The 23,039-nt window shown below is 41.2% G+C and overlaps 4 protein-coding genes across 6 annotated transcripts in view; 1 reads left to right on the forward strand and 3 right to left on the reverse strand.

Moving 5' to 3' along the window:
- The window catches only part of LOC144643691 (dynein axonemal heavy chain 1-like), a 67,659-nt gene extending 55,138 nt beyond the window's left edge, over positions 1–12,521 (reverse strand). For all 3 annotated transcript variants that reach the window (XM_078503014.1, XM_078503013.1, XM_078503015.1), the window contains exons 1-6: positions 12,228–12,521; positions 11,461–11,533; positions 8,410–8,504; positions 7,867–7,955; positions 6,462–7,169; positions 5,605–5,762 (exon numbers count right to left, since the gene is read on the reverse strand). In XM_078503014.1, coding sequence (XP_078359140.1) covers positions 5,605–5,762; positions 6,462–7,169; positions 7,867–7,955; positions 8,410–8,504; positions 11,461–11,533; positions 12,228–12,383 — 1,279 coding nt within the window. In that variant the 5' untranslated portion in view covers positions 12,384–12,521. The remainder of the gene's footprint in view (positions 1–5,604; positions 5,763–6,461; positions 7,170–7,866; positions 7,956–8,409; positions 8,505–11,460; positions 11,534–12,227) is intronic.
- A 116-nt stretch (positions 12,522–12,637) lies between these two features.
- Positions 12,638–16,163, forward strand: LOC144643737 (NADH dehydrogenase [ubiquinone] 1 beta subcomplex subunit 8, mitochondrial-like). The gene is made up of 5 exons (XM_078503075.1): positions 12,638–12,761; positions 13,848–14,032; positions 14,313–14,383; positions 14,880–14,976; positions 15,752–16,163. The coding sequence occupies exons 1-5, from the start codon at positions 12,674–12,676 to the stop codon at positions 15,884–15,886; spliced, it is 576 nt and encodes a 191-aa protein (XP_078359201.1). The 5' UTR covers positions 12,638–12,673; the 3' UTR covers positions 15,887–16,163.
- A 1,600-nt stretch (positions 16,164–17,763) lies between these two features.
- Positions 17,764–19,303, reverse strand: LOC144643731 (adenosine receptor A2a-like). Its single transcript, XM_078503071.1, has one exon. The coding sequence runs from the start codon at positions 19,012–19,014 to the stop codon at positions 18,142–18,144; it is 873 nt and encodes a 290-aa protein (XP_078359197.1). The 5' UTR covers positions 19,015–19,303; the 3' UTR covers positions 17,764–18,141.
- Positions 19,304–20,638: 1,335 nt separating this feature from the next.
- On the reverse strand, positions 20,639–22,186 carry LOC144643730 (adenosine receptor A2a-like). The gene has a single exon (XM_078503070.1). The coding sequence runs from the start codon at positions 21,904–21,906 to the stop codon at positions 21,025–21,027; it is 882 nt and encodes a 293-aa protein (XP_078359196.1). The 5' UTR covers positions 21,907–22,186; the 3' UTR covers positions 20,639–21,024.
- Between the last annotated feature and the right edge of the window lie 853 nt (positions 22,187–23,039).

Below are 23,039 nucleotides of genomic sequence, written 5' to 3' on the forward strand. Positions count from 1 at the left end.
GATTTCCACATGAAGGGCAGAAACAACCCAAATATGTCAAGTAACCTCCCATTTATATCAATGGACAGCCCCGGGACTACATTAAAGTAAATGTCTGGAAGAAAAATTTTATTCTGGCAGGGTGGCACATTAAGATTGAAGAAGCTGATGAAGATGTAGATGGAATACAAGAAAGATGTCATATGCATTTACAAGAGCTGTCAACAGAAAGGAGATAAGATACATGATTGTACAGAATGGATTGAGCATATATCAACTTAAAGCCTATATCCCACATATGCATTAATTTATGTCACTCTAACACAATTATATAAGAAAATGTTCTTCACGCTTAGCAGCACTATGTGTTCTGTAAAGATGGTGATTACACCATGCGTTGTGCTCCACCTGAGATGATGATTATGATGATGATGATGATAATGTTGAGGACTCCACTACATAAACATGTCTCACTAGGGCAATGTAATGTTCATGTTAGCTCCGGAAGTATTACAACCAGATATCCAGAATTTATGTATAGCTAGGAATTGTGGGTAGTGTTCTTCTCTCCCACCAACATGGCGTCCATGCGACTGAGTTTGCATTAAACCAGTGTTTATCTTCATGTATTTTATGCATCTGTTGTCAATATTCGGAAAGAACTTTACAAATGGCGACGAGGATGGGATCGCTTTAATCGGAGAGGAAAATCTTCGATTTTGAAGCACCGAATTGACAAAGATAACCTACCGATCGACTGTGTTTTATGTCTGCTAGTTCTTCATCTACCGAATCAGTTCCACCGTCTTCCGCAACATCACCGTCCTCTGCGGCATCTTCTTCTACCATGGCCGCAGCGATCAACCTACCGACCTTTCCTGAATTTGAGCTTCAACCGAGGGACACAGCACCTACCCGTTTTGAGAAGTATGTCAAGCGTTTGGATAACATGTTCAAAGCGATGAACATTACCAAGGCGTCCCAACAGAAAGCAATGCTACTGCATTATGTTGGAGAGGAAACTTGCGATGTTTTCGAAACTCTTACCGTACCAGATCCACCCGAAGGAAGTCACGAGTACAAAATCGCCGTCAAAGCGCTCACCGACTACTTCGAAACCTCAGAAGTGTGTTGATCACCATGTTTATGTCTTTCGTCAGGAAACGCAGAAGTCCAGAGAAAATATCACCGAGTTTTACACCCGTCTTCAACTCCTGGCAGGAAAATGTGAGTTCGCTGATACTGACCTAGAAGTAAAGCGGCAAATAATCCAAGGTACCTCATCAATTCGTCTTAGCCGCAAAGTGATCGAGCAAAACCTCGACTTAGAAAACCTGCTCAAGTCTGCTCGGGCAATGGAAACCGCGGACGGACAATTCAGTGAAATGCAAAGACAGGAATCGCATTGGGTTGGCGATAATCGTAGCAAAACAACCGATGGTCTGAATAAAGAGAGCTCTGACCGCCCACCAAGATCTGGTTCTCGCAATACTAAGTGCGGTTTATGCGGTGGAAATTATCCACATCAATGAAACTGCCCGGCTCAAGGAAAACGATGCCTGAACTGCGAAAAACTTAATCATTTTGCTAAGGTTTGCCGAAGTAAACCTATTCGCTCTAAACCTGCCCAACTGAGAAAACCCTCCGGTGGCAGGCAACAAAGGCATCGCGCAAGGTTTGTGGACATAGAAGACCCCCTCTGGTGGCGAAATCTCAACCCCAGCAGGTGCTGAGAGTGACAACAGTGAAGAATATACCTTTGAAATTGGCACACAGGAACCCCAAACCGCCAAACCTATCTTTCAAGTCAGGATTATGGACACACCCATCCGTATAATGGCCAATTCTGGGGCAACAGTAAACATCTTAAGCAAAAGGGACTTTGACACTCTGAAACCAAAACCACAGCTGACTAATACCAATGTCAAGGTGTATCCATACATGTCTGCCAAACCTCTAGACCTCTGTGGTAAGCTCAAGGCCAACGTTGTCAGTGATCACTGCTCATCGGAAGAAACATTCTATGTTGCAGAAGGCTCATCAGGCTCCATACTCAGCTGGATGACATCTCAGAAGTTAAACCTAATCAAAGCTGTAAGCACAATTGAGCACCCGCCTAAAGATTTACCTTCCGGTGCCCGAGACTTCCTCAAGGACTTCCCTAATCTAATGAATGGAATGGGTGAATACAAAGGTGAACCAGTACGCATTCACGTAGATGAATCTGTCAGACCAGTCGCGCAGCCGCATCGTCGCATTCCGTTCCACGTCAGAAAGCAAGTAGAAGAAAAGCTGGGATACCTTGAGAAGGATGGTATCATTGAGCGTGCCGAAGGCCCAACACCTTGGGTGTCACCGATTGTGGTTGTACCAAAGCCACTAAAGTCAAATGAAATTAGAATCTGTGTTGACATGCGCTCACTCAACAAAGCCATTATCAGGGAGCGGCACATCATTCCCACCATCGATGATGTAGTGGCTGACCTTAATGGGTGCAAAGTATTCAGCAAAATTGATCTTAACCAAGGATACCACCAGATCCCACTCCACCCTGACTCCAGGCCGCTAACCACCTTCTCCGCCCACGTCGGACTGTTTCGCTACAGGCGCCTCAACTTCGGTATCTCATGCGCAGCAGAAGTATTCCAGAAGAAAGTGAGTGACATCTATGTTGGAGGTATTGACAAGGACACTCACGACCAGCATCTACGGCAAGTATTCCACCAACTCCATGAGAATGGACTAACCATCAATTTACCTAAGTGTCAGTTCCGTGTTCCAACCATGCTCTTCTTCGGCCATGTACTCTCTGAAAAGGGCATGTCACCTGACCCAAGAAAAGTCGAAGCACTTCAAAGCGTCGCCCCACCAACTAATGTATCAGAAGTGCGAAGCCTCCTCAGCTCTGCCGCGTTCTGCTCAAGGTTCATTAAGGACTTTGCTCTGATAACCAGGCCTCTCAGGCAGCTGACATGTGACGGCATCAAGTGGCAGTGGACACAAGAGGAACAGTCTTCCTTTGAAAGTCTCCAAGCAGCATTATCTACCAAGACGACACTGGGATACTTCAGCCCCAAGAAACCAACTTCCATCTTTGTTGATGGTAGTCCTGTTGGTCTAGGTGCAGTTTTGACTCAAAAAGATGAGTCGACCAAAGAAGTGACACCACTGCACTACGCTAGTTGCCCGCTAACTCCCACTCAAGCGAGGTATCCGCAAATCGACCAGGAAGCCTTATCGATCTACTTGGCCATAAAACGCTTCCATCTGTTCGTTTATGGTAAGGAGTTCAAGGTCATCACCGACCACAAGCCCCTCGTGGCTCTGTTCAACAACCCGTCTTCCAAACTGTCAGCCAGGATTGAACGCTGGCTTATGGAGCTTCACTGTGGAGTACCGCCCTGGTGCTTCAAACCCAGCCGACTATGCTTCGAGACACCCAGTTGGAGATCCAGAGTCTCACAACTATGAAGTAGAGTCTGAGGAACACATTTCTTTTGTCACAAGGAATGCTGTACCAAAAGCAGTCACACTGTCTGAGATAGAATCTGCTACTGCAAAGGATCCAGCGCTTCAAGCTGTCATGTCTGCCGTCAAATCTGGCTGCTGGCACAAAGCTCCACATGGTGGGTCACTATCTGAACTGTCACGCTATGAACAAGTGAAGGAGCAGTTAACTTGCACAGACACTGTCTTGCTGAAATCTGATCGCCTTGTAGTACCCGCTGCATTGCAAGAACGAATCATTGACATTGCTCATGAAGGCCATTTGGGCATAGTTAAGACGAGAGCCCTCCTGCGAGAGAAGGTGTGGTTTCCTTGCACGTATAAGATGGTGGAAACAAAGGTTAAGGCTTGTTTACGGTGTCAAGTTGTTACCCCCATTTACAAGAGGGAACCGCTTCAAATGTCTGTATTACCTGACAACCCGTTTGATGAAGTGAGCATTGACTTTGCGCATGTGGACGGTGAGACCCTGCTCCTGTTGGTTGATGACTATTCAAGATTTCCGTTTGTAGAACCAGTGTCATCCACGTCTGCCAGTGCCGTTATACCCAAGCTAGATCAGTTGTTTGCTACATTTGGAACTCCCAGTGTAGTCAAGTCAGATAATGGTCCACCCTTCAACGGAGAAGAATTTGCCAAGTTTGCCCATGTTCTTGGTTTTAGACATCGCAAGGTCACCCCGCTTTGGCCGAGAGCTAACGGTGAAGTTGAGAGGTTCGTGAAAACTCTTAAGAAATGCATCAAGGCTGCCAAAGCAGAAGGGAAAAATTGGAGAAAGGAGTTGCAAGTAATTTTGCGCAATTACCGCACAACGCCCCATGCAACGACTGGCGTCGCTCCTGCTGTATTGCTGTTCAAGCGTCCTGTTCGTAACAAGCTACCGCAGGCAAACCACGCAAACCCTGTAGCTGAGATCGTCCGCGAACGAGACTCCTCACAGAAGTCCAAGATCAAAGCTCATGCTGACAGCAAAGCCTATGTGAAACCTTGTACTATCTCTCCTGGTGAAACTGTGCTAGTTAAGAGACCATTTTCTGTATCAAAGAGCAGATCCGTTTATGATCCTACCCCCATGACTGTTGTGAGCAAGAAGGGCAGTATGATTACAGCTGAAAGTGAAAACCACACCATTACAAGGAATTCTTCATTCTTTAAGAGTCTGAAGCAACCAGCCACCCACTATGACAATGCGGAGTCTCAGGGTAGTGGTTCCAGCTCTCCAATTGACAAAGGGTGCATACAAGAGCTGCCGCCCGTGGCCCCAACTGTGAATGCTCCGGAACCTGTGCGGCAGAAGGTTGTGACAATTCCTCATGACCAAACTGGCCTGCCGAGCTCAAGTAATTCTGCTCCTGTTCCAGAGAGTCAGACTCATGCCTCTCATCCCGAGAACCAGATACCATTGCGCAGATCTACCACGAAGCGAACCCCCCGGAAGATTCTAGACTTATAGTTTGAGTTTAAGTTAGAACTGTACACCATAACGGTGTAACCGTTGAACTGAAAGCCTTTGCTTTCAGACATAACATTTGTTTTCGTTTGACTTTGATTAGTGTCGAGAAGTTAAGACCTGTGAACAGTCACCGCGTTAATTCGATTTGTCTTATGGCTGTATACTTTAATCGTTGTTTCATTCATTGTATAGAGAGTTTCCAACTAGAAGGAAGGAGATGTAATGTTCATGTTAGCTCCGGAAGTATTACAACCAGATATCCAGAATTTATGTATCGCTAGGAATTGTGGGTAGTGTTCTTCTCTCCCACCAACATGGCGTCCATGTGACTGAGTTTGCATTAAACCAGTGTTTATCTTCATGTATCTTATGCATCTGTTGTCAATATTCGGAAAGAACTTTACAGGCAAGAGTAGCCCACACTGCTGTAGCCTACATGTATCTTCAGGTTTCACTAACATGTGAAGTGCATTCCAAGCTAACTGTGAAGTACATTGAGCTCTGTAAATGTGCTATATACAAAAACCATTACCATAACATGAAGTGAAAAGGAGCATTGTTACTCCCCCACAATGGGATGCTAGTCCATAAGGGGTTACCACCTATCATTTTGACAGGTTGCCTCACGTAATACAGCTCTAATGATGTAAGGGGCCTACATGTACCTCGCTCAGGAATCACCTCCTCCTCTGCTTGTGGAACAGTTACAAAGGGATACGTCTCTGGTTTACTGCTCACAATCCTGTCAAATGTGATCCTGTTCATGCTCCGTGAAAAGTCCACTTGGATTTCTTTACACAACAGACGTACATGTTCATCCAAGCTGTAAAAATGGTGTCACAACAAAAACAATATTACCATTTCATTACTACAACAAATTATTTTATACCAACAGCTTATTTGCATGAGCAAGAAAACGAGGGAAAAAATATACTTGTACATGTATACATTGCATGTTGAGTTCACCTTTTGACTACATGCAAATACCTCTCTTGGCTTGACAAATATGTAGTAGTCTACACATTTATTACAGGGTTGCGAGTAATTTTTTTCACTTGGTGTGTTAGTCCTACTAACACACCATCATGGTCGGACATCATCAAAAACAAAAGGTTGAATTTTATTCATTATTGCCGTAAAATGATTTACGATCAAAAGATTTTGTCTGGACATTATGTCCGACCACACTTGGGATTTTGTCGGACATGAGCAAATTTTGGTCAGCCAATGTCCGATGAACGATTAATATTTGCAGCCCTGTTATTATCCTTGTTATTATTATCCCTGGTGGGATAATAATAAATTTGAAACACTTATGACAAGTTCTGTTTCTTATTATCCTATCAGAAACTTCCACAAGCATTATAAGAACTAAGAAAAAAACAGTCACATCAGCATGGAGCAATGCACCACAAAAACCATAGGCTTAGTCAATTCTCAAAGACAGGATATCACTTTTGACTGGTACTTGTCCTCCCAATCATCCTAGTCCATAACAGAGCCTTGATGTAATCAACTTTACCTCTTGTCATTCTTTAGTGTTCTGGTTCCCTTGGCCCATGTGGTCATTCTCTCCAGAGAACTTGGATCAAGCCTCACCACACCATCCATTGGCATGCAATCAATATACAGATTGTACCTCAATAATGCCTCAGTTTCACAGCGCAGAGCATAGGCCCTGGCTACTCTTTCAGCAAAGTTTACTGGATCTTCTGCAGCAAACAAAAGCTGTATTCGCGGAACCCAAAACTGCTGGGCTTCAAGTTTGGAATGTTTTCTTTTTGGTTCCTCATTGTGAGCGTCACCATTAACTACACCATTTTCTGCCACTCCGTTTTCTGTTGGTATAACATTGTGCTGAAGACCTCCTGTTCCAACAACCTGCACTAGAAACAACTGTTTTTCTGCATCATAGTCTAGTGTCCCAACATCTGTCCATGCATATTCTCTTCCATTTTTATCATCATCTTTTGACAACAGGGCTTTCCCTGGTACTGGATGCTGCTTGCCATCAGCAAAACCCAGTTCCAGCCACTCAGTAGGATTACGACAATCAAACTCTGTGTCGTCAAATGTGTGAAGGGGTAAGAAGGGTGGAAAAGGTGCAGCATCAGGTCCTGTGAGATTTACTCTCATGTTGTAGTCCCCTTTAGGCATAAGATCTGAAGTCTTGACTCCAAGGTCTTCAAGCAGTGAATTAATGTCTTGCTTGGCAAATATCCGCTTTTGTCTGTAAAGAAAGTAATAGACAAAGAGGAATCATGACTCTTTACAGATATACAATGACACCGAATGTGGTGTCTTTTCCAATCTCAGGAATTAGAGAAGTCAGATGGCTGGATATACAATGTGCACATGTACAGTGCTGTACAATGTACAACCATGGACATTTTGGGTTGAAACGCTCTTAAAAACATGAATTTATCACCATTATAGTAACTGTTAAATACGTGTCACTATCCCCGTTCCCCCTTTCAATGTTGGCAAGTGGTAAGACGCTTTCATGTGTCAGATGAATGTTTTTTAACAACATTGCATAGGGGTGGGGAGGGGCAAAATGTGTGTGAATAATTATTTTCCAATACATGTGACCATGGTTGTAGGTTGATCCATTGCTTAAATGACTGCAAAGAGGATTCAGGGGAAACTACATTGTAAAACTCTGGTTGTATTGTGGTCGATGGGAAACTGTTTTTCAATAATAATTATTGCAAAACTATTTCCCATGGACCACAATATAATTAATACAAAAAACTTGAATGGGGTGAGGTAGTACTTGAATGTATTATGTACTGTACAAATGTGAGTGCACCTGTATGCCAGCTATTACATTGTACAAAGTGATTATCATGAGTTTCTAATCATCGGTTCATTAGCATCACCATTAATCTGCGTGGTTTAAAGTACAGAAAGTAGTCAGTACAAACCTTTCAATCTCAATTTTTCTAGGAGTTTGGCCTTGCTCTGCCTTATAAGGGAGTTGAACCTTAGGTTCCCAGGCCTTCTCTGGAAAGTCCTTCAGCAAAGTGAAGAAAAAGGACAGTTGAATGAGGGATCTACGAATTATTTTAGAACTGTGTGTGTAACAACATCAAGTCAGCCTTCATATTTCTTACAATATACAGTGTGATAATTTTTGTTGGGAAAATGTACATGTACAAGGTTCAAAGACAGTAACTCAAATCATTATCCAACTCTGCTTTGTAGAGACAATATTTTTACTCATCTTTCTCGCCAACCGTGTGAAAGGTTGAAAAAGGGCAAAAAGGCATTTTGGGGAAGGAAATCATTGGATAAAAAATCTCTCATTAGACATTTTAGTGTGTAGTAGATCGCTTTACATTTTTTACTGATGCAGGGTAGCATGGTCACCAATCAGTTAGCAGGCACGGCAATCATCTAGCAGGGAACGTAATCATGAGCAGGGCTACCAATCATGCATCATGAACACTGTATAGTTATGTACTTACAGAAACTGTGATAGGTGCTGTAGTCGGTCCATGAACTTGATCCTGTAACATTGAACTCAAAGCTTGACTTGACATAGGTCCCTTGAATGTTTGTACTGCAAGTAACAAAATAAATGGTGTTATATATGTACAACTGTTAAAATTATATAATCACACACACAGCGAAACACAACAAATTTACCACTGACAGTACACAAAAGTCTGACTCAAAAATAACTATCCAAAGCTGTAAGTGCCAAAAGTTATCAGTGCCAGAGTTATTTTATTATTTTAAATTGGTACCTCTTAGGAGTGAAGTTGAATTTGGGCCTCGCCCACAAAATGAGATTCTAGTACCTTTGGTGATTTCATAATTCTTCGACAAGCACCCCTGTCATTCCCTTGTAAAAATTTTACCGCGATCGCGCCGCGATTGCCGCGATTGCGCCGCGAATGTCGCGATCGCGCCGCGGTTTGTTGCAATCGCGACGCGATCAAGCGCGACGCGATTGTAAGTGAGCGCGAACGCGCCGCGATTGCCGCGATTGCCGCGATAGTTGCGATCGTGGCGCGATGAGTTCGTTCGCGACGCGATTGATTACTACCGCACCGCGATTTCGGGGGCTGGAATAAATCTCGGGAAGTGTTCCCGGCGAGAACTCACTTCTCGATCACCGGGAGAAAGTCATCATGCTTTGAAAATCTCACAAATCATGCTGTGGTCGTAATTATATTTACCTTCCCGTAGACCACACACATCGACGATGTCCTCAGATTATTCCCGCAAGTTGTCGTGAACTGAGCGTTACGATTGGCTGAGTTAGGTCACGTGGGCCATTGTACTTGCCATCCCGAGCAGAAAAAAAATTATTTTTAGTTTATAGTTGGAATGCTTTCTCTTCACAATCAGGACTGGAAAAATGTGTTCTTTTTTAACTGCTTCTGTCAATAACATGAGTTTAGAAGCGACTTAACTTTAGGGAAAAGCGTCTCTGTGGAAACTGCTAGAATTTGTTTGTTTATTCGAGCAACAGCTTGTTAATTTCGACAGCGCTATCTTGTGGGATTCGTCACGGACTTAATTGTACAGCTAAACTGTGATTTTTAAAAAACTGCAAAACTCGAACAGTGGAAAGAGATAAACATTTTGACGGTAAGGACCATTCAATGCGAAGTTGTACCTGTTGATGCTTGGGACTTAAATGTTGCATTATTTAAAAAGGCTTCGGGGGAAAAGCGCATCTTCGACGCCGGTTCGGCTTCTTCGCAGATGCATGACGAAGAGATAGTTCGCTCGTTTGGTAGATCACATCATTGCATCTTCCTTCGCTTGAGCACGAGGAAAAGGTTAGTTGCCGTTATGTATGTGTTGTTCCCTTCGTGACATTTTAGAGAAGAACAGTTCACTTATTTGCTTGTAAACTACTATATTAAGGCTCACGATCTCCGGCTTGTGACCATTGCGAAAAAAAATGTGCTTGACAGCAAAACTGGCCGTCTTTTTCTGTAACCTTCTGTAAATTAATAAATGATGTTGTTTTGATACACAGCCAGTGTGTTTGTTTTGTCGGTATGCAAAACACCAAGATAATTGTTTTAAAATTTTAAGTTTAAGGCGCGATCGTGGCGCGATCCAAGCCAAATCGCGGTGCGATTCCCGGCCCATCGCGCCGCGAAGTGAGAATCGCGGCGGCCAAAAACGCGGCGCGAATCGCGGCGCGTTCGCGCCGCGATCGCGGTAAAATTTTTACAAGGGTTGTTATAGGGGAGTTACGCCCAGGGTGTAAGTGTTTGTTGAATAGTTTGCAACACCACAGGGAATCTATTAATCGCAGTTCAACACTAAGCTTGAAGGTCTTTTAGTTGGATGACTTCTTTCCAAATCAAATTAAGGTTAGTTTTTTATGACCATTTTCACTTTCCATCATTCTGTTTATGAATTTGTTTAACAGCTCTGAGTACTTTTGGAAAACTTTCTTTTGAAATGGAAATGCCTTTAGCTTGCCTGTAGCCCCAGGCAGGGGGGGGGGGGGTGGGGGCTCACAATCTAAAACAGGGTATCATGTAAGGGACATGATACATGTCCATGTACATGTAGTACGATTTTTCGAATGCACGAAAGTTTCAAATGATCAGCAGCCAAAATGGGGTGTTAAAAAATTGACCTGTTCCTAGAACTAGGTATCATTTTGAATGCAAATTCTTCCTAAAACGGGGTGCTACTTTAGAGACAGCCTTGCTTTAGAACTGAAGCCTACTGTTATTGTACAAAACAGATACATGAAAATTCCATTTTGGTGTGGGTCTGTACAGTTATACACTGTAGATCACAGAAGACGTCAAAATGTGGTAAGAACATTGGTGACCACCTTGCAGCTTGTGGGCCACTTTTTTTGTTCTTACCACATTTTGAAGTCATCTGTGATCTATAACTGAACAGATGCATGGCACAATGGAATGTACCATACTTATTCAATTAAGCGCCCTGGGTGCTTATTAAATTTTTGGACCTTGAGAGTGGGCACTTATTCGACCAATTTCACCAATTTCAGCAAGTAGTAAGTTTATTTTGCAACAAAAAAAATTGAATAATAACAAAACGTAGAGATGAACATTCCAAAGCAGAATTGTAACTGTTAATTGAACGCTTTAGTTAAAAAAAAAACTAAGAAAACTCGGGCTTCAGGGAAGCCAGTTTCTTAGTAATATTTAGTCAATTTCAGTCCCATTGTCACTAAGGTATAATTCTCCTATGCACTTCAGGATTTTTTAGGGGTGTAGAGGGGGCAGGGTGGGCGCTATTCGAGGCTGGGCGCTTATTAACTATTCCTCCCTAAAGGGTGGGCGCTTATTCAAGGTGGGTGCTTATTCGAAGTTGGGCGCTTAATCGAATAAATATGGTATTTGTTCAATGGTCCTGACAGTGAATGTAGCCAGCTGTCATTGCTTACCATTACTTTGCACAAAGCAATGGTGAGAAGTACAAGTTGGCTGCATTTCCAGGCCAATGCATACATGCACAAGTACATGTACATGCCTTATGAAAAATTATTATGCAAGTATAGCGTGTACCTTCTGGCATGTGCTTTACTTTTGCTGTCTTCCATAATGTACTTCTTGATGCTGCGGGGCCACCAGTGATATTCTGTACATAACAAATAATTCATTTTATTGGCAACTTATACATGTATGATGAGAGTTTGACAGGTTTTATGCTATAATTTAAATGCTAAATTACTTTGCAGCTTGTGCCTGCTTTTGTGGCCTATGTACCTTCAAAATTACCCAAGTTTAGTTTGTTTTCTATTGGAATTTCAGCCAATGACAAGCTCTCTTTTAGCCTAATTGAGCTGGTAGCTGGCTCTCGTAATCGCTTCATCCCCACAAAATATGTAAATGTACATGAAGGAGTAGTATAGGACTTTAGCATTGCATATGCAGATCATAACAGTATAAGTTTCAGACATGATTGGATGCTGTGAAATGCTTATCTTTTGGTACATATATTGTAAGGCGACACTGAGTGACATGGTAATTATCTGCGGTGACTTTGCTGTAAATAACTGGAGTGTTGATAAATGTAGTTTACATTTTACCCATATTTTAACTGGATTAAATGCAGGTAAAAATGTAATAAGGACATGACATTGAAACATTTAGAGCAAAGATTTAAGCTTAAGTAAACATTAATTCCCTGCAAATAACCGAAGGAAATGAACTTTATCAGCTTCTCGTCAGTTTCAAGTTTCACACTTTCCCGCCATGCTTAATTTATTATTTGCACAACAATGTACATGTATTAACCATTTACTCAAGTCTGCTTGTTTTCCTCAACTTACCCCAAGCTCATCTTTCGATCCTCCTCCTAAGATATCAGAGTAATAACCTCTTTGTCGAATTGTGGGATAAGTTAATCCCCCAGAAGCAGGGGACTTCGGAGTCCCTGTCGAAGTTCGTCTCCCATTTCGAGAGCTACTTCGCCTCTGTGCACTCATGATCACTCAATCTGTCAAACTATCTCCAATCTCCACAAATAAATTCTTGTTCGAGCAAGCAACCACTTTAACACAACGTAATGGCGCAGTCTTTGGTAAGTATAATTATTTCATTGTCATGTCCGCCATATTGTTTCTTTACTGTACTCCCGGGCGCAAAGTTGCTATGACAACAATCGCTGGCGGGAAGGGTCAACAACTTCGGTCTATTTCGGTTTTGTTCGTTTTTTCCCGAACTTTTCCGATGATACGAAAAATGAAAAAGACCCGGATGTCTGGTGGTTTTCAAAATGGCGGCCAAAGGGGGATTGCGTTTGGGTCAAGCTCTTCTTCGCCGTACCATATCGAGACCACAAGTTTTATTGGGAATTAGAAAAGGTTAGTGATGGGATAACTATAAAATCTTTGGTCTTATAACTAGTTTTTGGAAGTTGTATAAGTTACAAAGATCACGAATGGATCATGGAACATCGATATTTTGACTGCTCTCGCCGACTTCTAACGATCTGAAGTTGAGGTTTAAAAGTTGGCAAATAATAACCTGCGATCGAGTAAATCGCGTTTCCAGAACTTATACACTACATTGTATATTCTAGATACTCTAGATATTTGTAGTGTGAAAATTTTAAGATAATCTACATGTTCTTATAGTTGAAGATCGAGTCTCTGGATTCGTTGTTATTGGATCATACACGTACATGTATGGAATGCCGGTCACCTCGCCACCAAGCAATCTCGCCCCCAACCAACTCGCCCCCAAGGAGGTCACCTCGGCTCATGTATTAAAAAAAGAGGAAAACACTTTTTGGGGGTGGGGGGGAGCGGGGGGGGGGGGGGGGGCATGTATGGAAATCAGAGATAAAGAACTGGATTAACGTAAGGGTTGCTCCAGTTCAGGTCTTTTTCATAATGCGCTCTTGTTAGATGATAGATTTTGTTTACTTCAGAAGTGGAAAAAAAGGAAGGAGGGGTGGTGGCCTAGTGGTTAGTTCAGTGGACTTTTGGTCAAGCAGTCCAGGATCAATCCCACGCCATTGTTCTCTTCCCAGCCAGATGTATAAATGGGTGGGAAGATATACTATGAGAAAAAATAATTAATGTGGCAGGGGATGGGGGATAACCTTGCAGCGTGTTAGCGTCCCATCTGGTATCCAGACAACTCACCCCCCAGACAACTTTCCCCCAATCTGGACGATTAGTCCCTAACCTTATTCTGTGTTTGAAAGATTAAACTTGACACACTTCCTCTTGTTCGCCAGTGATACTTCTTTATAAAGAAACTGCTAAATGGCGTGCAATCAAGCGAATCTTATGTTGGAAGTAAATTGGTCAGAACATTGTCTTTGCTCTTCAAATTTCCGTAAAATTTCATCTGGATCCCCCAACTAATGGCTATGTAATGACCAAACCTTTATCCTTGTAAATGAATGACAAAGTGCTTATCTTGACTTTTGTACTACACAGGACATGATGATCACAAAAAGTTTCCTCTCCCAACTCCCGAAAATGACTGGAAAGGCTTCACTCGTGGCTGGAAGGATGACGGTTATGCTCTTGGGGATTATCCTAATCTGCCTGATATTTCCAATCAGAGAAGACAACATAAAGGGTGGTGGGATCCACAGGAGCGTAGAAACTATGGTGAACCAGTAAGTATCTTAAGATAAAGTGAAATAACAGTCAGTACACTTGTTTGGGTAAGCTGTAAGCTATTTAAAAATAAAGTGTACAAAGCTCATATCAGTGTTGTTGACAATGCCACATGTATTAATGAACAATGCATTTCCCTGTGGGTAGGGTATGGGGTTGCAATGACAAATTTGCAGTATTAATGTTTCAACTTTTTTTAACTAAGCATAGAAGATACGGTACCTAAATTTTGTATTATGAGCAGGTACTGACTGCGTGGTTTTTCTTGTCTTTGCTAAGATACATCAAGATGAAGATGCATTGAATGTTTGGGTGATGGCAGAGACTGACTGCAATGACAGATACACACCGTGAGTAGAGAGGGGTCTGGACTGCTTGCACCCGTCCCTTCCTTAGCTGTGGCTCCCACATTTTTGTGCAGTGTCTGTTTCAAAAGATTTCAGTGTACATGTACTTAATGTTGCATTTTTTCCTATATGTTCAAGTTCTTGAAATCTTGCATTATTCAGTAATTTAAACCTTTTTTTATTTCATGAGAGTGTTTTAACAAGCTGCGGCTTCTGAGCTCTTTGTGGTGAAATAAATTATGTCTTTATGTCTATGTCCCACTCTGTCCTCTTCCACCTCAGAATTGTCAGTGTTGTTTGTGTACCACACAGCTGACTTAATCAAATAAGTAAACATGAAGTGAACATAATAAGTGTTCAGGGGTTGTGCGTGAGACTTATTTAAATGCTTTTAGCAGGGACTGCAAACACTGTCTGCACCCGTGGTGTTTTATTCATTGATGTTTTGTTTATCAATTAAGAGCACTGCTATTAAACATGTTCTGTTTATAATCTCCAGGCATGAAGCAGCAATGCAGTTGGGTGTTGCTACTGCTATTCTTTGTTTTATTGGATACCTAGCTTACCTTGTTGATCAAACAGACAGAAACCCTGCGGTAAGAGATTATTTTGTGTACTGTTTTACTTATACAATAGCACAGTCTATATACACCAGGTGCTTCAATGCACTAACTCCTATCGCATCATGTGTTTTGATTTCAGACAGTCTCAAAGTCTTTCTGAGATATGTGTATAAGTAAGATTACTTTGAAAAAGCAAGGCTGCTAGTGTTTAACTCCATTGTTTTATGGCATTAAGCAACACAAGTGTTTATACTCCCTCTCAATGAGGTACTAGTCCATCACACTCCGCCACGGGTAACTGTACCACCAGCTTTTAGTCAGATTAGCAAACAATTTGCCAGTACCCAGGAAGGCTGGGGTTACCTAATGCTTAATGCACTGCCAGGCTCCAGATGAAGGAATCTGGGTTGATGCTTTTGTCAGGGCCATTGCAGTTTACTTTCACAGTGCTTCCCTAATGGGTACTGGCAAATTTACATGCTGAGGGGAACCCTCTGATAGACTAGCATCCCATCCACAGGGAAGTACAAATTTCCCTGTTTGCTTAATGCTTCTGAAACTGGAGATGAGCATCGGCTTGCTGGGCCACTGTAGGCTCGAGTACAGACGTAACCTTACCGCATTAGCCTGTGATGGACTTTAGAACAACTAAAAAGCCTTGCAACCCGCCATTAATTAAAATATCATCTTCCTTGTTGTCAGTCTTTGCCCTAATTCTTTTATCCTATCCTACATGTACTTATTCAGACTGTAAATCAAGTGCGTTGTTTTGTAAAAAGTGTTCATTCCTCAATTTCTTGTGTTTCAGATTCCAAAGCAATACCCTTTCAACAATCTGTACCTTGAGCGAGGAGGTGATCCTAACAAAGAGCCGCCCACTCTCACTGAGGAAGACCTGGACCCAAGAAAAAGACTCATCCCGCAGAGTTTTTATGGATCTTGAGGTCTTTCACTCTCCTTTCTAGAAACTTGTAACAGTTAATTCTTAGTAATACCTAGTCGTGTGTAGATCTCCTTTTGTGATATCGTACACTGTTCAGTGTTTCTGTCTGGTTTTTACAATAGTTTTCAAAGTACCAGTTATCCTGGTATACTGAAATATTCCATTTGCTTCCTGATTTCAGCGATGTTGTTTTCAATCCAGTGAAAGATTAAGGTTTCTCTGTAATGGCAGATGTACATAACGTTAAATTTTGATAATATTAAAACATATTAATGATTGTTCTTGCTGTGTCTTTTACAATGGCCTTGCTTTGTGAATATGTTCCCAAGCTAGACTAACCTTATTTGTGAAGTCATTTTCCTGATGTCCAAAATTACGTCCAAATTGAAGGAACCTCAAAATAATAGTTTCGTTAGGTAGAAAAACACTTAAGGAATAACAATAAACCAAAAATACACCAGGATGGTCACGATTGAGGTAGATTAAGACGGATTACCATCGACATACCGTTCTTATTCGATTAAGCGCCCTGGGCGCTTATTTTAAAATTTTTGAAGTTTGGGAGAGGGCGCTTATTCCAGGCTGAGCGCTTGTTCGAGGTGGGCGCTTATTCGAGGCTGGGCGCTTATATAATTTTCACCATTTTCAGCAAATAGAAAGTTTATTTTGGAACAAAACAATAAATAATAACAAACCTTGATGATGTACCAAAGCAGAATTTTAACTATTCACTGAAGCTCTCTGTAATACCAACAAAACTCGGTCTTCGGGGAAGTCTGTTAGTAATACTAAGTCGATTTCAACCTCATTGATACTCCTCTTGTGGACTTAAGTTTCTTGGGGGAGGTGGGCGGGCGCTTTTTCGAGGCTGGGCGCTTATTAACTTTTCCTACCTTCATTGTGGACGCTTATTCGAGGTTGGGCGCTTGATCGAATAAATACGGTATTTGTAACAAAAATTGGCCAATTTTTTCAAGATGCGCCGTCCGCGACGTAGTTGCTACAGCTCCAGGGGTCGAAGCCTCAGCCGCGCCTCAAGGCAGGGTTCGTACGGGTTATGGAAAACCTGAAAAGTCATTGAATTTTAGAATTTTTATTGTCCAGGTCTGGAAAGTCATGGACTTTAAGTATGGGTCATGGAAAATTGTATTCATTGTACAAAATAAATTAGGCAGGTTATTTTTGTTGAGGAAAAGGGTAAAAATTTTCCAAGAAAAATGGTCAAATTTAGGTCATGGTCATGGAACACTTTGAAAAGTCATGGAATTTCAAAAGCTCAAAAGAGTACGAACCTTGTAAGGAAAGTTCACAATATTCTACAAGCGTAAAGCTTGTTTTCAAATGAACACAATAGAGAGATCTTGAGTTAATTCAACTCCCAACGAGGGCCAAATGAGACAAAACCCTTGAAGACTCCCAAGTTTAGAGAGGCCGAACAAGCGAGTTAAAAATCTAGTCAACTTAGTAGCTGTAATGAATGGAATTTCAGTGACGATCTGATTTACGAATGAACACAACGAAAACCAACAAGCTTGAAATTTGACAAGCTACGATGTAAAAGTACATCATAATTGTATGGGAGTGTACTTTTACATCGTAGCTTGTCAAATTTCAAGCTTGTTGGTTTTCGTTGTGTTGCGTCAACCCCCCCAACCCCCCCATTCTCTCCCAGCCATGAAAGTGGATTCCGAAAATGATACGGAATCGCAATTCGCTGAGGCTGTTGAAATCAGGATGGCGCGAGGGGCGGGGGGTGGAGTCTGGAAATTATGTGAGTTGCTAAAGGGAATGCGAAAGAGCTCTTTTTTTCTTTCTTGCTTGTTTTTGTTTTTGTTTTGTTTTTTGTCTTAGTTTTTTTCGACCTTTAATTACGGGGATGGCCAAACTGCCTGTTTTAGTTATTTTAGGTTCATTTCCAACCCACACAAGGAACTCTACACTCCTTGTTAACCCTTGCCACCTGCTCAGTAAGTAGCCTACTCATATTTCAAGAAGTAAATTAGGAACTATACAATACTTCTCAGTTTCACATTTATTCTTGTCAGATAGCGGTAATGTGTTTTAGGAGTGTTTTTCAACCATCTGCCTGGATAACTGCAACTGTATGGTAATTAAATGAAGCGCCGTAAGAAAAAAACAATTTTAAATTATACAGCAGTTTATCAAACGCACTAACAGTTTTCGTTGTTTAACTCGAAGTGAGGACTAAGATGATGACCTAAATAACGAGTCCGAACGTTACTCAAAACGAACTTTCAAGGAACAAAACATTTAACAAAACGTTTTAGCTCACTACGAATGTCTTGCTTCAGAAAAGCATAAACCAGTGGATTACTTGCTGAGTTGAATACGAATAACAAGTCTTGCACAAGTACCACAAGCCATGGAATATGCTTTGTACAGTGAAATGTATAGCAGATAAGTCGGGCAATGTCAATTGCATAGCAAATCAAGAAGATGGCGACTATGATTCCAAGAGCTTTTGCAAAAATCCTTGTTTGAGTTTGCGATCGGACAGTGCTAATGTTGCGGCGAGAAAATCCGTTAAACCTTAACTGAGTAAGTTGAACACTCGCTCGATTCTTCTGTTTTTGCGCAATGTATAAAGTCCTCAAGCAAGCTGTGAATAATAACAAAAACGGAGGAAGTTTAAATACGAATAATAAAACCGTCAAGAAATTTCTCCCAGCATTTTTCATCCCGGCACAGTACATCCACGTGAATGGAACAAAATGGACAACAAATGGTAAAATCCACGCTGCAGAGATTAAGAACAAATGTCGTCGTTTTGTCTTGAGTACAGCATATTTCAAGGGTTTGACAATCGCGATGTAGCGATCAGCTGTTAGTGCACATAAGTTAGTCATTGATAAATTGAGAAATAACCATCGTACTGCTGTTGTTATGCACTTGCTGCACAGTGACGCAGAGATACAGGCCATCGTTGGAAAATGGACCAACCCTACACAAAGATCAGCCACAGCGAGCGAAAGCAGGAACCAATTGACTGTTTTATGAAGGCGCTTCCTTGAAATAACAAGATATAACACCAAACCATTTCCAAGAACTGTTAATAACGATAAAATCCCACCGAGAACCCAATACCAAACACCACGACCGGATACCATCTTGCTTGTGTTCAGGAGAGATTTCGCTTTAGTTTTTTAAACAATCATTGTATTCCAGTGACAAAAAAAACCAACGGCTTTATAGAAGCTCCGTTGCTCTGCTTAGCTTGAGCATCAGATGGCACTTAATGCCATCTGATGCATCTAAAAATGAACACGTTGCGCAAAACATGGATAACAATTGCATGATTGGTCATCAATCCCCATGTTTGCACGAATGACTGACGAGTTTACGGCGCCTCTGCAAGTGCGTGAGTTCAGCCGACAGGCGCAGCGACCTGTTTAAGTGTTTTAAGGTCGCGCAGGACCCTTGCTCATTAATATATTCATTAGCCAAATTTCTTGTTGGAGTGCTGTCTTGTAAAGCTTTAATTCACTACATTTTGAATATCGATTCCTCTAAAATTTAATAAGGATACCCAGGGATGATGGAATTACATCATGATTGTCCTTTTACTGAGAGATGACCGTTGTCTGTGATGTTACAAGCCCTTAAAAGTTAAACTGAAGATAATGCGATTTTGTGTCCAAGTTTTCAGCTAGCACAGCGCACCAAATTAAATGATTATATAGCCTAGTGATAAATCGTAACTTCTTTTGTGTTCCCACTAGAACGAAATTTTCGATTTCAAAAACTGCTACAAGTTAATGGCTTCTAAGAGAGTAAAAATGTGAAATCTAAACTTTGAAACATGCTATCTTCATTTTGAGAAGGAAATTTAAAAATTCGCTCTAGCCAGAACACAATAGAGTACACCAAGTTTATGTTCCTCGCGAATCAACTCTTGAAATTCTATATCGGCGGAGAAAACTTGGACACAAAATTGCAGGTTTTGAGGCTTCCGAAGACCTTCCGAGTCGATGTTTACAACAACGTGTGCTTTATTTAAAGCTGTGAATCTAATTATGATAATTCGCTATGTTCCAGCGCACGGGATGCGAGGCTGAGAATAATACCGTGTAATTACTTGTACAAAGAACTCTGAGAAAAAAAATTCTCATGAATATTTCGTTTTTTGTCGGCTTCAGTCGTCGCAGTTCGTGCATACTCTTTAAATAAATACATACATAATGATTTCCAGGGTCCAGCGCGACCTTAACTATAGTTACAATACGAAACGTTTTAAAGGAAATGTTTTTAGCTTTGCAAAACTTACTAGCACTAGTTCGCAAAAATTTTTAGAGTAGCATAGATATAATCGTCCTTAAAGGACTATTGCCTTGAAATTATACGTTATTCGTTGCGGCGCAATCCTCGTGTAACAGCTGATTCCGAAAATGACTCGGTATCGCAATTCGCTGCACCGTACCTGCAACTGCCATTTTATACCCGCCATTGAGCCAGAAAAATAGTTACAACAATGAATATAGCATCTCCTTTTAGTCTTCTTGCTAACTCTTCTGTAACATTTAACGCATGTTGCTTTTGTAGACTCGCGGAAAGAACAGTTTATGAATTAGTTTGAGGGAATTACGTGGAGGCAGGGGGGGGGGGGGTCGGGCAAATGTGAGAAGCTGAAGGGAATGGGTGAGTGCTCAATTAATGCTTATTTTCCAACCAATCCACTTCACTGTCTGCTAAATTAATTCAATATGGCGATAAAGTCGCTTATTACCAGCTGCCTGGTATATTTTGAGCGACGCTTATTACATGTCAGTTTTATTTTTACTCGTTTTATCACATACGACAACTCTTATATCAATATAATATGTGTCCTTAACGGTTAATGTAATGCACCACAATTGTGACCAAAAGCCGTCGTACGAGATGACGGCAATGCGCTAAAAAGTGTTTTCAACCATGCATCTGTCTGGATAGCTCACTATATCGTAATTTGACAAAGGCGAAAAAGAGCAAAGAAAAATAAAGAACATTTGCCGTAGTATAACTCAAAATGCTTTAACGCATATTTATGAAGTTGAGTGCACGTGATGGGTTATTTTGTGAGCGAACGCTGGTTGGCTAAGATGGCCAAGATACCGAGTGCAAGGAGTTACTCACAGCAAATTTCAAGGAACGAGACATTTAACAAAACTTTTCAGTTCTCTACGAATGTCTTGCTTCAGAAAAGCATAAACCAGTGGATTACTTGCGGAGTTGAATACGAACAGCAAGTCTTGCAGATGTGCCACAATCCAAGGAATATAGGTTATGCAGTGAAATGTGAAGCAGATAAGTCGAGCAATGTCAATTGCATAGCATATCAAAAAGATGGCGACTATGATTCCAAGAGCTTTGGCGAAAATACATGTTCGATTTTGTGCTCTGACGGTTGCTAAGTCATGACGGGAAAATCCATTAAATTTTAACTGATTAAGTTGAACAATCGCTCGCTTCTTCTGTTTTTGCGCAATGTATAAAGTCCTCGAACAAGTTGAGAACAATAACAAAAAGGGAGGTAGTCTAAATACGAATAACACAACCGTGTAAAAAACTCTTACAGCATTTTTCATCCCAGCACAGTACATCCATGTGAATGGTACAAAATGGACAACAAATGGTAAAATCCACGCTGCTGAGAATAAGAACAAATGTCGTCGTTTTGTCTTGAATACAGCATATTTCAAGGGTGTGACAATCGCGATGTAGCGATCAACTGTTAGTGCACATAAGTTAGTCATAGATAAATTGAGAAATAACCATCGTACTGCTGTTGTTATGCACTTGCTGCACAGTGACGCAGAGATACAGGCCATCGTTGGAAAATGCACCAACCCTACACAAAGATCAGCCACAGCGAGTGAAAGCAGGAACCAATTGACTGTCTTATGGAGACGCTTCTTTGAGATAATCAAATATATCACTAAACTGTTTCCGAGAACTGTTAATATCGATAAAATCCCACCGAGAGCCCAAAACCAAGTTCCGCGTCCTGGTGCCATCTTGTTCATTTTCGCGTGGCTTCGTTTTACGTACGATAGGAAGCGACGGCTTTATAGAAAGTCTGTAGTACTGCTAAGTGTGTGACGTCATTAGCCGCAATATCAGTCAAAATGTGCCACTGTCGGTAAATGGTAAATAAGGTCATCGCATTTGCGAATATTCATTGAAGTTCTCGAATCATCGATATCTCTACAGATTTTACAGTTACATGACGTCTTTGAAAAATATTGCTTTGCATAGGACCGGGATTAAGGACAAACCCTGTTTTATTTTGTGCGTTGAATACTCTTAAATAATAACTCCCGCTGTCAGAAAATAATGGAGTAATGACGTTAATGTACTTATTTAACGTGCAGGCGTTTTCGAATAAATGAGTCAGGCACTTAAAACTTTAAAATGAAATAATTATTTCGTTATAATAATTCCTTCTCATTCTTCATCCCCGACCTTGACCATTTTTATTAAATAAGATAAAGTGGAATACAAAATGTAAATGAACCGGATTTTAAAGCTACGTTTAGCAGTATTGGTCACCTGAATTAAGAACAAAGGCGGCGAAATATCAATGAAATTAATGACGCGTACGTTCGTGGTGATTGTAGGGCAATATCGTGAATATTTTGTTTGAGAACACTGGTTCAATGCAAGGGAAAAGTGATCTTAACAGAGTCGGTGATGAGGTGCAAAAAGGGATTCGATCTGACATATGTCAGTGACGTTTACCATGCTTTTAATTGGTTCAAATTGTACGTCGTGACCAAATTAGTTTTTAAGCCGTTGTTTCAGGGAATGCCATTTTGTTCCCAGTTAACAGTTCATGTGTTCATTAATGACGTTTCATTTGTGGGAAGTTACTTTGTCGTCTGAAAGGCGCCCAATAAGTAAAGCAATTTAGTGGCACCATTACGTTGGCATCTGTTATGAACGTGTCATTTCCAATTTGTATTCGCTTTCGGAAAGGAAAAGTTCATCACTGAAGTATTTGTGCTGGCCTTTCCAGTTATAACACGCGCACTTTAAATTTCTCCATTCCTGTTCCCCTTTCCCAACTTCCCAGTCCCCATTCCTTGTTTTAGTATAGACATGTTGAATAAAAAAAGTGCCTTTTGTGCATTTGTTACTATGTACTGAGGAATTTTGT

The sequence above is a fragment of the Oculina patagonica genome, chromosome 2 (genome assembly GCF_052425735.1).
Source record: "Oculina patagonica isolate OP01 chromosome 2, crgOcupat, whole genome shotgun sequence".
NCBI classification, from domain to species: Eukaryota; Metazoa; Cnidaria; class Anthozoa; order Scleractinia; family Oculinidae; genus Oculina; species Oculina patagonica.

Coding starts and splice junctions, on each gene's coding strand:
- LOC144643731 (XM_078503071.1), bottom strand. CDS start 19,014: ATGGTATCCGGTCGTGGTGTTTGGTATTGGGTTCTCGGTGGGATTTTA.
- LOC144643737 (XM_078503075.1), top strand. CDS start 12,674: ATGGCGGCCAAAGGGGGATTGCGTTTGGGTCAAGCTCTTCTTCGCCGT. Junction 14,033..14,312: donor GTAGAAACTATGGTGAACCA/GTAAGTATCTTA, acceptor GTCTTTGCTAAG/ATACATCAAGATGAAGATGC. Junction 14,977..15,751: donor AAACAGACAGAAACCCTGCG/GTAAGAGATTAT, acceptor CTTGTGTTTCAG/ATTCCAAAGCAATACCCTTT.
- LOC144643730 (XM_078503070.1), bottom strand. CDS start 21,906: ATGAACAAGATGGCACCAGGACGCGGAACTTGGTTTTGGGCTCTCGGT.